The sequence below is a fragment of the Acanthaster planci genome, linkage group LG02 (genome assembly GCF_054643075.1).
Source record: "Acanthaster planci isolate LZ-2023a linkage group LG02, COTS_SCS, whole genome shotgun sequence".
NCBI classification, from domain to species: Eukaryota; Metazoa; Echinodermata; class Asteroidea; order Valvatida; family Acanthasteridae; genus Acanthaster; species Acanthaster planci.
Genome location: NC_141778.1, coordinates 13,600,054 through 13,615,351, shown reverse-complemented (window position 1 = coordinate 13,615,351; position 15,298 = coordinate 13,600,054). Strand labels below are relative to the sequence as shown.

Sequence of the window (15,298 nt, the reverse complement as noted above, 5' to 3'; positions counted from 1 at the left end):
AGAGAAAATGGAAGAAGCCCCAACAAATTAGCCCCACCCCTCAGAAATACCGTTAAAGGTCGCTTTTTGCCCTTCTCCCAATTCTCCCCCCCCCCTTGAAAAATTGGTTTTGAATGTTATGCCGTGCGCTGTCCCAATTCAAGGAAATTTCTCTGCCAGGCGGAGGTGCTTAAAAGTACCCGTACATTTTTTTTTAAGAGAGGAGTCTGTGTGGGCCAAGAAATTGGGGGGTTGTGTGAGTATGACCCAGAATAATCTCTGTAGACTCGGGGGCTTCCATCTGGGGGCAAAGCAGACAAAAATGTCATTGAATATAGTCAGAAAAGCCCGAGAAAGGTGAGGGATATTATTTGAAAAATGGCTACTGAGAAGACTTGGGAACGTTCACTTTGGGGGAGGTTGAGTTTGTTTTAGGCGGATAATTGAACAATTCATTGGTTAACCTAATAACATTTGAAAAATCAAATAAAATCGATCTGAAGGACCAAATAACACGTTTTTTTGTTTGAGAGGCCTCAGGGGCCCGCAATGGGGCTCCAACCTTTCTTGATTTTACACTGTTTCCAGTGGAGCTTGAATTAGTTCTGTGCACCCTTAGTGAGTCATTGAGTTTGTTACAAATGTTCTCCGAAGCGCAATAGGTAATAACAAAAATGAGATGTACTGGGGAGAGATTATTTTGCTTGACGAAAAAACCTCACCCTCTCAGGCCCGCCGCCCCGGACTTGCTCAAAGGGAGATCATGTTTGACAAGAAACGGGAACGGTGAAATAGATATTGGAATTGGGAGAAACAATAATTCACAGTGTCTTTTTGATCAGTTTGGGGGTTGAGTCTCCCAACATTGCCCCAAATGTTCCTTGTTCTTTCAATACAAATATGAATTGACTCCTCTCAACCCCCCCCCCAGCAGGCGCAGACTAGACCGCATTACCGCTGCGCACACAGATTTAACAACATATCACTCCGCTTCACCATAAGTTGGATAAATCATGGAGCTGTCGCCCTATGGACTGTGAGTTCTTTATCAATACAAAGCTATTGTGCTCATCTAACGATGGAAGTCTATGTATGGTAGAAAAATACTCTGTAAACTGCTCCACAGGATATCCCGCCAAGTTGTTTTTCTCATACTTTTTTTCATGGACAATGATTCGTGGATGAATACAGTGTACAGGATCAGTGGTGAATTTACCATGTAGGGGGCGCTTGGGTCTGTTACCTTGACTCTTTTGCATGTCAGCAATCCTGGAAATAAGATTGAGACCATCGATCTTGTTCACCCACGCGTCAGCGGGCTGTTTTCACGTACTTGTCCGAGCATCAGTTTGGAACTGTGAACTTTTAGTCTTTTTTTTCATAATCTGAACTTGTAAGTAATACCCACTTTAATGAGATCTTCCATCTGAACGATTTAAATGTTAAGTTTTAGCAAAAAACGACTTCCGTGACAGAATCTGCCTAGTCACGTTCGACGTTGTTCACCTAACTGGTACTGGTCAACCGTGCTTAGGCAACACCACGTGTTCATTTTGACGCACGTGGTCAGACGTGGCATGCAGGCAACCATCGACCATGATCATGATGATCGTGCAAAGCTGTGGAACTCACTACTAAGTTCACTTACTGGCACTTTTATCCTCTCCTTATTTGAATTTAAGTAAAAAAAATATTATCTAATTTAACGACTGACTTAATAATATGATCTGAATTTTGCCTAGCCTAGTCTATAGTATAGCCCAGGCAATATTCAGATCATATCAAGTCAGTCATTAAATTAGATAATAAATATTTTTTGTATTAGCAAACTGTATGCTAATGTGCCTGAAGACGACGTCACAGTGCGACCGAGCTAGCAGACCATTCACAAAAAAGTATGGCGTGTTGGCATAACCCTACCCCCAGAACTGTGGGTCCAACGTCCGCCCCGCTCCCTCGACCACCGAGCTTGCAAAAATCAAAAATTAATTAACATCTCCCTGACGCAAATCCATCCTTGGAAATAGTTGTTTGTGATACCCGCTGCTACACCTGACTCGAACCAGCAAGCCGACACTGGTAAGCTCGGTGATCGATGGGTTGAGACGTCTGCACTAGTAAGCAGGAAGTAGTGGGTTCGAGTCTCACCCGAGTACGCTTGTGTTTTTTTTCACCAGCCTTCGGGGACAGACACTTAGTATGCAGTGTGATAATACATGTCAGGCAGGGCAAAAATCTGAAATTAATTGTTGAGATCCTGCCAACTGCAACAGGTCGTGCTATTTAGCGTCAACAAGCATCAACGAGCGTCAACTAAACATCGACAATTTATTCAAGCATATTTATGCAAAGATTTTTATTTTAATGTGTAAAATGTTATGTTAGGATCCTAAATATCAAATTCCATGTAATATATCAATGTGAAATGATAGTTGAGTGTTGAAATTTGAGTGACAAAGTCGGGTCTGTTTGTGCAGTCTGACCGCGTGTGTTCGCGTGGACGGCAGAGGAAAGAAAGATGGCAGACCAATACATCGCAAAAATTTTTTGTTTTCCTGCGAGAATCTGGAAGCAAATTTGATGTTTCTCTTATACAGTGGCAAGTGTTAGAGTCTCTAAAATATAATAAAACCACTTTTAAATTTGTAGAGGGTATTTTCAAGTTGTTGACGCTTTGTTGACACTACTTGTGTGTGCTGACGCTTGTTGACGCTAAATAGCATAAAAACAACTGCAATGACATGTAGGTGGGTTAGACCAGTGCATGCTGTGCTTGACTCACGGCACAATATGGCCACCGCCATAGATGTTTTGGTGCAACTTTGCTCCTAATTTGTGTTGAAATTTGCTTTGACAATCACTGTTGTCAACAGTGGCAGTGGGCACACCCATGGTAATCACAAAATGATAATGTACGTTTACTGCAAAGACAAAAATCATTCCACACTGGGCTTGTGATGATGATAGATTTCTTTCCCCAGCTTATCGATAGATGCTGATACTGACAGCTTGTTTCTTAAGCCAAACCAAGTCTGAGCAAGCCAACAATTTTTAGTTCTACGTGTTTGGGTTTATTGCCGTAGAATCTGTCTTGTCTGATAAATAAATAGGTCAAATGATAATTTGTACATTTATATATTTTTTTCCAGGTTTTCCAGAAGTGGCCAGAACTAAATGTAAGTAACCTAATTGTACTTAGTATTTGAGTGTAATGCACAAGAAAGTAATTGGCCATGATGATATTTGTTCCAACACATCTGCAGTTTCCACCGTAGAGGCCCCTGGCCTTAATGATGGTACAAACTTCCTTGGATGTCTGAGCCGTTTCTGATGTTCCTGTCATGGAAAATTGATAACTCCAAAGTGTAGATGCTTAAACTGAGTTGGTATATTTCAGATTCAAACACAGGTGTACTTCAAAATGGAAAAATGTACTCTACTCGTAATGATTGTTGAATATTTTGAATGCCATTTTCTGTTCTTTTTGCCCTTATTTTGTTGTTTTTGTTCCATAGATTTGTGCCAGATGAAGCAAGGAAATTTCTCTCAGGTATCCGTACATTTACATGTACATGTAGGTGAGTCAATCTAATTGTTAATTTTCTGTGATTTTTCTGAGGTATCACAAGGAGTTGGCCATGATGATGTGTTTCCAAAAAGCATCTGTGGTTTCCTCCGTAAAGGCCTGTGGTCTTAATGATGGCACGACTAACGATCCCAAACCAGCCAAACTCCAACACCAGGGTTTGCTGGAATCTGTCAGGATGAGTACTGCATGAGTAAACTGACTTTGTTTTGTGTGGGATTAGTCTTACCACAAAGAAACAGAGTCCTACTGTTTCTGTGCACAGTTTACTCTGTGGTGTTCGGATTTGCAAGGATGAGGAAAGGTCCAAGTCCATGTAAATCACTTGAGGGAGCTAGGGTTGACCCTAACAGTCCTCAGTCCTCCAACAGGTGAAGGATTGAGGAGGGTTAGGGTTAACCCTAACAGTCCTCAATCCTCCAATTTCAATATGATTTTACATACACCCTGGAGGTTAGGGTTAAGCACTAAAATAAAAGTGACTTAAATTTAAAGCATTCATGGCATACAGTTTAAGTTTGTATTCCATATTTATGTTTTCATTTTTCAGTTCATAGACGTACCTTTCTGTCTTAAGATTCTTTGACACCCGTCTATTGAATTTATGTGGTTTGAGAAGTTGTTTCGGGCTCCATATTTGAATTACATGGCCATGACAAGTTCTTTCACATCTTCCATAGTTTCCGCCATAGCCTTTGGTGTCAACCAATTCTGTTTTCTTTTCATGAATGTTTGCATGCTCTTGTAAAATACTGAACTGTGTACCTCATCTCTGAAATTGACGTGACCCCTATTTAAGACCATGAAAAGCTCTAATTTGGTAAACTATATAAATAAAAACAATTATTCGGTTGTGATTGTTTTCCTTGTTCTGCTATTAAATTTTTTTCTTTAGTGAATGTTTAAGTTCATTTCTGTTTTTAGAGCTTTATTTAATTTTCTTTGAAGAGCATTGTGATGTGGAAAAAGAACAGGAAAGGCAAGCACACTGATGAATTGTGGGGTTTTTTTTGTAATCATATTGTCCTTTTCAAAGTTGAGTAATGTGACTGGCTTGTGGTGATGATAGATTTCTTTCCCCAGCTTATCGATAGATGCCGATATTGAAAGCTGCTGCTCAAAGCCAAACCCAATCTGAACAAGCCAGGAACAAATCAATTGTGAAGACGGAGACATACAGGATTCATGTGGCACCATTTTGTGTAGCGCTAAAGAAACCAAGTCACAGCTCAGGTGTTCATTTCATTCATCTGAATGCCAAAATTTTGACCCTTTACGTGTAACTTGTTTCACTATCATTTGTTTCAGCTCGAGACTTCAAGCCTGAAGGTGCCTTGCCCTCTGCAGGCCACCTGTTAGTAAGTACAAGCAAGTTTGAAAGTCTGTTTAATTTATGGGTATGTTTGTAGTTTGTGTGTTCCTTTCTCATTTCTAATGATTGCAGTTGGATTCTCATGTGAGGATGTAAATTTACCAAATGAAGCAAGTTGTACGTCGAACCATGCAAAAAGACCTTGTTGAATTCCCTTTTCAATTCATGAATGATTTCATTTCCATCAAATTTTCAGCCTGGCATCTGATCAACCAGATTTAACTTAGTATTCCTATTTATTAAAATGACTACAGCATCCCAGACTTACAAGAGTGTCTTTCAGTGACTGCATTTCAAGCCTTACTAACATTTTATTTGGCTAGTGTTTGGATTATTCTTGTAATTCTTGTAAAGTTCAATTTTCATTTGGGCAAAAAGTTTAAGAACAATTTTCATCTGAATAGACTTGTTTTCTTTGTTTCATCATTCAGTTGTCCGAAGATATGAAGATCAATTTTGTCTTTTCAACTTGATGTAGATTTAAAACTTTTATAATAAAACAATCCAGTAGAGAGGAAGACACCAATTGTATCCATTTACTCCAAGTTATAGTACCCATAACTGTTTCCCCAATTTCTTTGCTTTAGATTAGAACACGCTAAAGTTAAACAGTGAACTGGTGTTGCTCGCATACATGGTTATGATGACTTTATTTCTAGCTGTTCCCTAGTGTACATTGTACATAATGGTGGGAGACATTTCACCTTGGAGATCTGAACCATGCTGATGTCTGTTTAATCAAGTCGGATCCTGTCTTCATTTAGACAATAATTTCTAGGGTTTACTCTTTTTTGTTTGACAGATCTGTTGCAAGTCAACATGATATGACTACAGAGGTATGTAAGAGAATGTTAGTTCTTCTGGAATTAGTCTGACAGATAGTTGGCCATGATGATGTTTTTTCCATAACATCCGTAGTTTCCACCATAGAGGCCTCTGGTCTTAATGATGGTACAACTTCCTTGGATGTCTGAGCCAACAGTCTTGATTTTGTCTTTAGAATATGTAATTACTGATGATCATAGTAAGCCTACCCGTTACGTCACCAACAGAATTGCTATTCTCCTCATGACAATTGTCAAAGTAAACCTAGAGCAAAGCAAGGAGAACGCTACAGGAGCTACAAAATGGGAAACATTTGTGCTACTTTCAAATCACTCCGGTGTTCTATACGTGGCACTTTTTTGCAATGAAACAAGTAACATTTTCAGTCCGCTGTTCAAGTTGATTTATCAAAATTCATCTTGATCGAAATTTACAACTTTTTGGAATAAAGCACTCCAACAGCTGGAACGAAGATGCCAACGGTATCCATTTACTCTGCCTTGAGTCCCCATAATTGTTAACATAATTTCTTTTCCTTTAGGTTCGAACATTCAAAAGTTCAATAGTCAACAGATGCTGCAGAAAGCCAAGTAAGTTTATTTAACAATTTCATTTTAAAGTTTTCCATACCCGTTACAAAGGTCACAAAAGTTATCTTCACCTTAACGATCCTGTTTTCCTTGAAAATCCACCAGAAAGTTTCAGATTTATATGAAAGGATTTAAAAAATAAGATTCCTGTCATTGTTGCCTAACATGGGGCTTGATGTCACTTGAAACTACATAGAATGTACTGTTGGCTTTCTGCAGAGGGAGGAATTGGCAAGATCTGGGTAGAGTCTTGACGAAAAAGCTGGGAAGTTGAAGTTATGGTTGATTACATCTCACGAGAATGTTTATGATGAATTCATATATGGCTCTTCCCTAGTGTACATTGTACATGATGTTGGGAGATATTTCACCTTGGAGATCTGAACCATTCTCGTGACTAATAATCAAGTCATATTCTGTCTTCATTTAGACAATTGCGTTTTACTTTACTCTTTGTGTTTTTTGACAGATAGATCGGCAAGGCAGCACACCATAATCATGGAGGTACGTATTTACCTTCTATAATTAGTTTGAGAAATAGCTGGCCATGATGATGTTTTTTCCAAAACATCCGTAGTTTCCACCATAGAGGCCTCTGGTCTTAATGATGGTACAACTTCCTTGGATGTCTGAGCCAACTTTCTTGATCTTGTCTTCCGAATATGTAACCACTGATTGTCACAGCAAGCCCCCCGTCATGTCACCAACAGAATGTCTGTTCAATGTTCAATGATTGAGGGTGTAACAATGTGTAATAGATGCCCCTCATCAAAACCTGAAATATTCTTGAACCTTTCCCTTTCCTGATGAGTCAAGTCATAGAAGTGAATGTTTTCTGCTTGCCTTTTTTAACCAAATTTTACAGCATCTATAGTTCACTATGCTGATTCAAACAGGATCAGTAGCTACATAAAAGAGACGATAACATTCATGTACTTCAGCTCTAAATCCCCCACAATTTTTTGAATTCTTTGACTTCAATAGATTTTTTTTAAAGATCAGATCACATAAATGTCAGATAGGCACCTGATATATTGCAGATAGTCAGACAGTCACCTGAGATGTTGCAGATAGTCAGATGGTCACCTGATATGTTGCAGATAGTCAGATGGTCACCTGATGTATTGTAGATAGTCAGATGGTCACCTGATATGTTGCAGATAGTCAGATGGTCACCTGATATGTTGCAGATAGTCAGATGGTCACCTGATATGTTGCAGATAGTCAGATGGTCACCTGATATTTGGAAGAGGTGCATTTCTAGCTTATTCTTTGTCTACCTTACAGGATAGAAAGATTATTGCAACCCTAACCCGTGTGATCCTTGAATATCCACCATGAGACGGTGAATTTTTGGAGAGGATAGATTAACCCCAGACCCTGCCAAATCCAGTAAGATGGTGTTTGATTTACACTAAACCTCTAGAGGTAGGGCCATGGCTGTACATGGTCACTGTTGCATTTATGGGGCTCGGTATTCCTTGAAGGTGCTGAGTACGTGTCATTGGCATCCAGTAGAGAAGATAAATTGGGAAGATCAGGGTAGAGTCTTGGCCAAAAACGTCAGGAAATTTTAACTAATGATGAAAGCGGCATGCACCATTATGAAGACATCATTTGTTTTTGTTTCCTAGTGTACATCATACATTATGGTGGGAAATAATTCATGTGAACTATGTGAAATGAAATTTTATTAACCTGTCATCCACTGATGTCAAACAGTGTTTACCCAGTAATGATGATAATAATAATACGGGAATAAATATGTGCTTGGTTGGTCTTAAACACGTGTTTAAGTCCGGCTCAGGAGAATGGACGCGACTAATGCCCGAGCTGCATGCCAGGGTACCATCAGCGGTAAGTGTCCTGAGTTGGTCTTAAACTAACTATGGCCCATACATAATACCCCATGCCTACAGCACACTACTGCATATTGTTAGTAGGTTCCATTATGTTCTATGGCCATGACGACAGTGTCCCTCACAACTGCTAAGCAATGGCATTGATTCCCCCCCCATGAAAAGGAAAATACAACCTGTCTTCTATTCAGGTCTACATCTCGTGTTCAGTCTTCAAACTAAGATGATACTTTTTCATTTTTATTATTTCTGTTTTAGGATTGAAGCTGAGGAAAGTAGTTATTCAGGTGAGTCTTTTCAGCGTGCATCCTGAAGTGGACAGAGTGTGTGTCGTTGACATTGCATGTACATGTAATGCGGTTCATTTAAGGCTTGTGATGATGATAGATTTCTTTCCCCAGCTTATCGATAGATGCCGATATTGAAAGCTGCTGCTCAAAGCCAAATCAAATCTGAACAAGCCTTTCACTGCAACTCCCTAACTGCTTCCTTTTGGAATTAAACCCTCCCACTTCGATTGTAGTCCGATTGAGGTTGCTGGTATTTGCTTCACTGAAAACATACTGAAAATAAAGATTTTGAGATTGAGGTGGTGTTTGATTTGACCCAATTACCTCAGGAAATGCATGAAAACTGCCTGTTGAAAATAAACTTGTAATTAACTCTGAAATTTGATTACACCTGTTCTGCATAGGTGCACCAGACATCCTAATCCACAGACGTTCACATTGTTCAGCTTGATCTCTTAAGGTAAATCAGTTCTTAGACTTCATAGGTTCTTTAGTTAGAAACAGTTTGTGGCTGTATCTATTTACTTGTGGGAGAAAATTGTACATGGAAACCTGTCATGTTGGGAAACTAAGAAAAGTTTCATTTTGTGAAAACACAAATGGACTGAATGTGCTCAGGCTCTGCTCAGCATTAGTTTTTGAAAACAAAAAGTGTGCAGGTCTGTAAATCTAGTGCAGAAGGAGCGCACACTCAAGCACTGGGTGTCAGTCCATTGTGATGGCAACAAATTGTTGATATTTTAGTTTTGAATGTTTTTTCAAAAAGTTGAATTCAACGTTCTTCACAGATAAGCAAAGGTTCGCTCATATATTTGCTTGTACATCCTCACATACCTTGGCATGGCGCAGCTCATCCAGGGTATAGGATTTTTAGATATGAACTTGTGAACTACATCAGGTGTACTGGAATGATAAACAGCCGATGTTGGCCCTCCTGTGCATTCAGGGGAAAAAAGTTATCCTGCAAGTCAAAATCAGTCAAGTGACTGTAACAGTTCAGAGTTCCCTACCTACATTAAGCAGAATTGACTGGTTGTGACTTGATACAGGTTGACATAGCTGAGCCTTGACTGTTGTTTGATAAGCCAGCTTTGTGTATGAGTCACCCGACTCTTCTGTTGCCTGACAACTGAATTTGACTGGTCACATTACCAACCAGAGGTAACTTGAATTTTTGACTGTCACTCCTACAACTAAAGGAGGGTTAAAAGAAATGACTGGCTTGTGATGATGATAGATTTCTTTCCCCAGCTTATCGATAGATGCTGATACTGACAGCTTGTTTCTTAAGCCAAACCAAGTCTGAGCAAGCCAATTTCTAGCTGAGTTCCAACCTTCTTGTTTTAATATTCAAGCTGACTTGTTTTATTCCATTACATCTTAATTCGGTTTTCCTGCCTTTCCCTGCAGCTGTAGTCTTTCCTACAAACCAAAACGGTAAGCTTGTTTTTTTTTCTGTACAATGTTTAAGTAGCTTCTCTTCATATTTTGCTTCTGTGCAAGTTTTAAATTACCCGAATGTCATGTTAATACTGAATTGTTAAAATATGTCGGCGATGATGATATTTGTTCCAACACATCTGCAGTTTCCACCGTAGAGGCTTCTGGTCTCAATGATGGTACAACTTCCTTGGATGTCTGAGCCAAGTTACAGTTTTACATGACAATGAAACTTAGGTGATATTCCTTGCTTATCAAAAAACTTGTTGCTTCAGCAACAAAGATTGTTTTACTTCGTATCCAATTCTCAAAAATCTTATTGCACCTGATCTACGGACTAATCTTCCATACCACATCCAAAATTGCCCTACCCTGGAACAGGTTAAACCTCTACTCCTGTTCACTCTCTGACCTTGTAGAAACTTCACTGTATTATGCATTTTATCAGAATCGTTCATGATCATTGTTATATAAATCAGACATTCAGTAAATTTTTTTTTGTTAATGTTAATTTCAGTTTCCATTTGCTAATTTTTATCTCTAGATATCCTAGAGATGGATTGAAACAAACCTTACGTGTTTGTAAACAGGTAAGCAAATCCAGTTTGGCTTCTTAAGTTCTCAAGTGTGATAAGTAATTGGCCATGATGATGTCTATTCCATAACATCTGCAGTTTCCACCATAGAGGCCTTTGGTCTTAATGATGGTACAACTTCCTTGGATGTCTGAGCCAACATCAATAATATTGTCTATTAATAAGTCATCACAAATTATTACATCAGGACCAGTCATTGTGCCAAGTGAATGCAGTGATATAGGAAAAAGTGTTGCGGGGTGGGTGAACTCTCTCCCTTTCGCCCCTGCCCCTTTTTCTCTTAAAACGTTAATGATGATACAGTTTTCTTAGATATGTAAGCCAACACAATTATAAAAAAAGATGTCTTCATGTTAATAACTCTTAAGCAAGAGTTATTGACTTAAAGACATCTTTTTTATAATTAGCTTAATAGCCCCTTTTTTAAGCAAATGGCTGGTTTGTTTGTGTCATTGAATTAGTCGGCATTTTTTTCTTGTGAAAAATAGTGATGCAGATGTACAAAGGTTTGAAGGAATTAAACAGCAGATTGTGTTTACTGCACAATTACCCTCAAGTTGTGCTACAGTGTCTGTGCTGTAATTATCTTTCATCCCTCTGACACCAAGACGTACTGTCCTTTGATTTCCTCTCCAGATAGTTGTGATTTGATGCCTCTTCCTGACACTCAGCACAGTGAGTCTTCCAGAGAACAGTCTTTTCTACTGTAGTAAAAACCTCATGCCATGGAAAAAAGTTGAAGATTTGTAATCTCAGAAAATCCTTTGTTGGTTCACAATTTTAAAACTAATGAACTGTGAATGTGACTTGTATTGCAACTGTGCTGTGAAGCAGATAAATATGAGATACAGACTCGATAGGAATTATTTTCAAGTTGGAGAATTCAAGGGTGTTAAGGTTAAGACAGACGTTTTGTTCGTGCGGTGCACTTTTGGGCAAGAAAGTTTCCTTGGGCCACTTCAACCAAACTTACAGAGCTGTTTGAAGAGGGATGCTGTGTTCGGTAGTGAAACTCTACATCACAACTTCAAGAAAATAAACGTGTACAACAGAGGGGGCTCTTGCTACTGTTGGTCAGGCTCATCAGTTTTATTTGCTTGAAGGTTGTGTAGTGATCCAAAATTTTTCCATTTTGATTGTGATCCTTATTTGGCTTAATCCAGTGGAACCTTGGATTGGGAGGCAAAGATTACGTTAATTTTTGTATTTTCCCACTGTGAAATAATAATTATGCCACTAATACAGCTTCTGCTTGGGCACAGTGGCGCTTAGATAAGCCGATGGATAGTTTAAAAGCAGCTGAAAGTGTCCAATTTTAAATGTGGTTTGGCTGTATCAGCCTTGACTGCAAAGGTCGTCAAATTTTGATGTGAGAATTTTCTGTTTGTGAAAGAGGAGTACTAATAAGACTGAAACAGAAATAAAGTTGCTTATAACTGATCAAGCTGCATTATGTTGTTTTGCATTCTGAATTTTGTTCTACGTGTACAATGTTGTGTGTTTGGTTTTTCTGGTTGGTTTTATTTTGTCTGTGTGTGTTGTATGATTTAAATTTTGGGATAAAGGGAGTTTCGACCTTCATAACTGCATATTTGGACAGGTAGTGCTGTTCAGAATTGATTTCAATCTTACCGGAATATTTTACGAATGGATAGAAATAATGTAAATGCATGCGTATATATAAATACATCAGTACTGTAATAGACTTAATACATATATGTACGTAGCGAATTGGTTTCCAGCAAAATGACAGGCAACATTTAGGTGCAAGGATAGGCGAGACACTGTTGCATCCTAACCTATGGATAGAAAAGCTACCATGACTAAGACTAGGACAAGGGACAGGCAAAACAAAGCAGACAAGCATGAGATGAGGCTTAGTTAAAAGAGCGCAGGCGATTTGTTGTATGTCAATCAAAGCATGTAGCCATTGTTTGGCATGCACAAGGGCTTATCCACTACGAACACAGGAAGAGGATTCCCCTCGTTTTCTCTGTTCTCCGAATGACGTAATATACATTCAGAATTCGCATCTTTGTGTGAAGCTCTGAAGACAAATTACACTGCGTTCGATTTGGATGCTTTCATATTTATTTGAACAGAAAATCAGAGAAAAATGTTTGTCTAAGAGGTCTTTTAAATACGTGGATTTGACGGAAGGCTTCGATTCTGAATGCGTTTATAGAGGTTCTATCTTTCCAGTAACCAGGTAACTACTTTTGTTACGGACGGATAGTACCAAAAGGTCTACTCACGTGTTTCCCTGTGGAACAAAAGCTCCTACCAGAAAACTGGCTGCTCTCTAGAACTTATATATATTCAAAATGGATACAATGTATTAAATGAAGTCCGAAAAATCACATCAAGTGAAGATAGCACCTGACTGTTTCCTGGCTTTGCCATGTGCAAACGCCGATGACATGCCGTGATCCGTGAAGGAGACTCGTTGATTCTAAGAAGGTATTGGAGTCGCTGCGTACCTACGTTGATAGACGTAAAATTCCAGGAATAAGTCCTTTGTTTTTGTGATTCGATTTATCGTGCTATTCCAGTCTCTTTTCACTGAATGGATCTTGAGATTCCACTTGCAAGGGCAGGTCTGCGAGGGGGGGGGATGGGGGCAAAGGCCTCTCGAAAAGGAGCAAATTTTTTAAGCAAAGAAAGATGAATATTTAGGTTTATGTCATTTTCCTTCTTTTAATTTTCAAAAAGCTTGTGAAAAGTTCCATAATGTAGCCCCCCATAAAAGATTGTATTCAAAAATTCCATTTTTCGCCCCCCCCTAAAAAACAAATTCCCCTGCCCTGCAAATTTGCCTCTGGATCCATTCTTGGCCGCTTGAGGAAGACCCGATATGATGTGATACCTTGCTGCTGCCTACCTAAATCAGCAACATTTAAAGTCGTGGCCTAAACTGCGTCTTTAGGTTATTCTTTTTAAGTTGAGCTGGGTTGAGAGTTGACTATTGTGTCTCATGTAGTGACATGTTCGTTAGTTCTGTTATAATGAACAGAACGTAATTATATATCTTTGTTTTCCAGTGAACGTTTGAGAAGGTTTCAAAAAGCCCATTTGCACGTAGATCAATCAACTTATATACGATGTCAACTTAACTTGGGTCTTTTGGGGAAAATAATTTGGAAAGTGGTGTGATTTTGAAATATAACCGCAAAAGTGTTTCTCCTTAATATTCAAAATGAAAATCAGAAATTTTTACTAGAAAGAAAGGGTTGTTGTTGAGGGTTGCGGTTTTTGTAGTTTGAATTCCGTACGATCAAATTTGCATTCATGCATGTACTCGTGCCCGCCCTCAACAACGAACGAATGAGACCCCGCAAAATGCCACCGACTCCCCCTCAAGTTTGTGTCACCCTTCCACCAATGGGATGACTCATAAGCCGTGACGTCAGGGGTGCACAGTAGCACCCCCACCAAACAAGGCCAAAGGTACATGAGTTGCACCGTGCAGTCGAGACCTGTTGCAGTACGTTCGAACACATCACGCAGGACACCTGTGTAAGCGATACAGAGATTGAAATGCACTAACCCTGTGGAGTGGTGAGGCGAGATAACGCACAGCGTGTTACGCATTCCAACAAATTTTGTCCCTGTGGAAAAAGTGAATTTGGTACACATTGGCTTGGGACATCGAATACGGTGATTGAACGTGCATTTCTCTGCAACTTACAAGTAGATGGTTTGTGACTGGATGCTGTGTGTTTCTCCTGCTTAAGACGATTAATTTGAAAGTAGTGCTTGTTGAGGAAGTTGGAACATGATGGATGGAGACTCGGATTCGGAGAGGTCTGCTTCGTTGAGACATCAAGATCAGACAAGTCTTGAAGATGCCTTGGTTGAAGCACGGAAATGGATCGAGGTTGGTATGCAAAAATACTAACCATGCTAACAGCCTATCTTCTGAAAACTTGGAATGATGGAATGGTTTTTGCAAAGTCTTTGTACCCATGGAGGAATCAGAATTCATTTGTGAACTCACATAACCCATCTTGTTATCTCCTTTGTAAATTGTCCAATTAAACTTAGGTGTTATCTTTTTGAGAGATATAATGTAGACGGGGTGGAGAAATGTTTCTTCATGTTTGTTTTGTGACGAGTGCTACGCGGTATATGTACGTAAAGTACAGTAAACCACCTGCAATCGGCCTTATCCATCCACGGTGTCGGAAGTTCAGTACCAGTGTTAGCAAGGACACAGTATCAATTGAAATCTCTCTCAAAGGTAATTTGAATTGGAAATTTCTATACCAGTAAAATTTAATAATGAGGTAGACGCATGCAGCTATTGTCTGTAAATATCTAGACATAAAATATGGAATGTTCCCACATATTTGGGCCTTTGAATATGCCCTACATAGTCTTGTGGTTTCATTTTCAAGGTTGCCTAAATTCCATTACATTGAATACAGGAGTTCACAAGGTCACATAGAAGGGGCTTTTCCTCTTTGTGACTAAAAGGATTAGGAAAATATGATTTATTGCTGTTTCATTTTCACCAGCAGGGCATATTTCCTGTCTTCAGCCTTCTGCCAATGTCATGTGCATGTGAATTGTTTTGGTCTGGTAGTTTCAGTTTTTGATTGTGACCCAGGGAAAAGAGAAGATAATTATTTTTAAGAGACCGTGCCTCCAATCAGACGCATAGTGAGCAGTCTTCTTCTTCGAGATTATTCAGTTTTAATGGGTCAACAAGTTATGTATATCTGCAAGACATGTGTTATTAGTGCTTGCCTGTGTTTCTTC

The 15,298-nt window shown here is 39.2% G+C and overlaps 1 protein-coding gene, 1 long non-coding RNA gene and 4 other non-coding genes across 21 annotated transcripts in view; all 6 read left to right on the top strand.

Moving 5' to 3' along the window:
• Positions 1–1,075: 1,075 nt before the first annotated feature.
• Positions 1,076–12,009, top strand: LOC110973251 (uncharacterized). 6 transcript variants are annotated; one of them, XR_015424480.1, is made up of 14 exons: positions 1,076–1,372; positions 3,129–3,155; positions 3,495–3,557; positions 4,874–4,923; positions 5,740–5,773; positions 6,304–6,352; positions 6,822–6,856; positions 7,640–7,780; positions 8,470–8,498; positions 8,906–8,961; positions 9,551–9,662; positions 9,912–9,938; positions 10,486–10,531; positions 11,174–12,009. It is a non-coding gene; the product is annotated as an uncharacterized LOC110973251 (long non-coding RNA). The 6 variants fall into 6 exon arrangements; XR_002597451.2 differs by having other exon boundaries at positions 1,106–1,372; positions 7,640–7,744; XR_015424482.1 differs by lacking the exon at positions 1,076–1,372 and adding an exon at positions 1,381–2,058 and having other exon boundaries at positions 7,640–7,744.
• On the top strand, positions 3,208–3,303 carry LOC147799919 (small nucleolar RNA SNORD14). Its single transcript, XR_015424611.1, has one exon. It is a non-coding gene; the product is annotated as a small nucleolar RNA SNORD14 (small nucleolar RNA).
• Positions 5,821–5,915, top strand: LOC147799918 (small nucleolar RNA SNORD14). The gene has a single exon (XR_015424610.1). It is a non-coding gene; the product is annotated as a small nucleolar RNA SNORD14 (small nucleolar RNA).
• LOC147799917 (small nucleolar RNA SNORD14) lies at positions 6,895–6,989 on the top strand. The gene has a single exon (XR_015424606.1). It is a non-coding gene; the product is annotated as a small nucleolar RNA SNORD14 (small nucleolar RNA).
• On the top strand, positions 10,581–10,675 carry LOC147799916 (small nucleolar RNA SNORD14). Its single transcript, XR_015424612.1, has one exon. It is a non-coding gene; the product is annotated as a small nucleolar RNA SNORD14 (small nucleolar RNA).
• A 1,984-nt stretch (positions 12,010–13,993) lies between the features above and the next one.
• LOC110973191 (uncharacterized) overlaps positions 13,994–15,298 on the top strand; it is a 61,371-nt gene continuing 60,066 nt past the window's right edge. For 9 of the 11 annotated variants that reach the window (XM_022223822.2, XM_022223829.2, XM_022223828.2 and 6 more), the window contains exon 1: positions 13,995–14,414. In XM_022223822.2, coding sequence (XP_022079514.2) covers positions 14,313–14,414 — 102 coding nt within the window. In that variant the 5' untranslated portion in view covers positions 13,995–14,312. Of the gene's footprint in view, positions 14,415–15,298 lie in introns of all 11 variants that reach the window. The other 2 variants (XM_022223825.2, XM_022223831.2) reach the window with 2 other exon arrangements.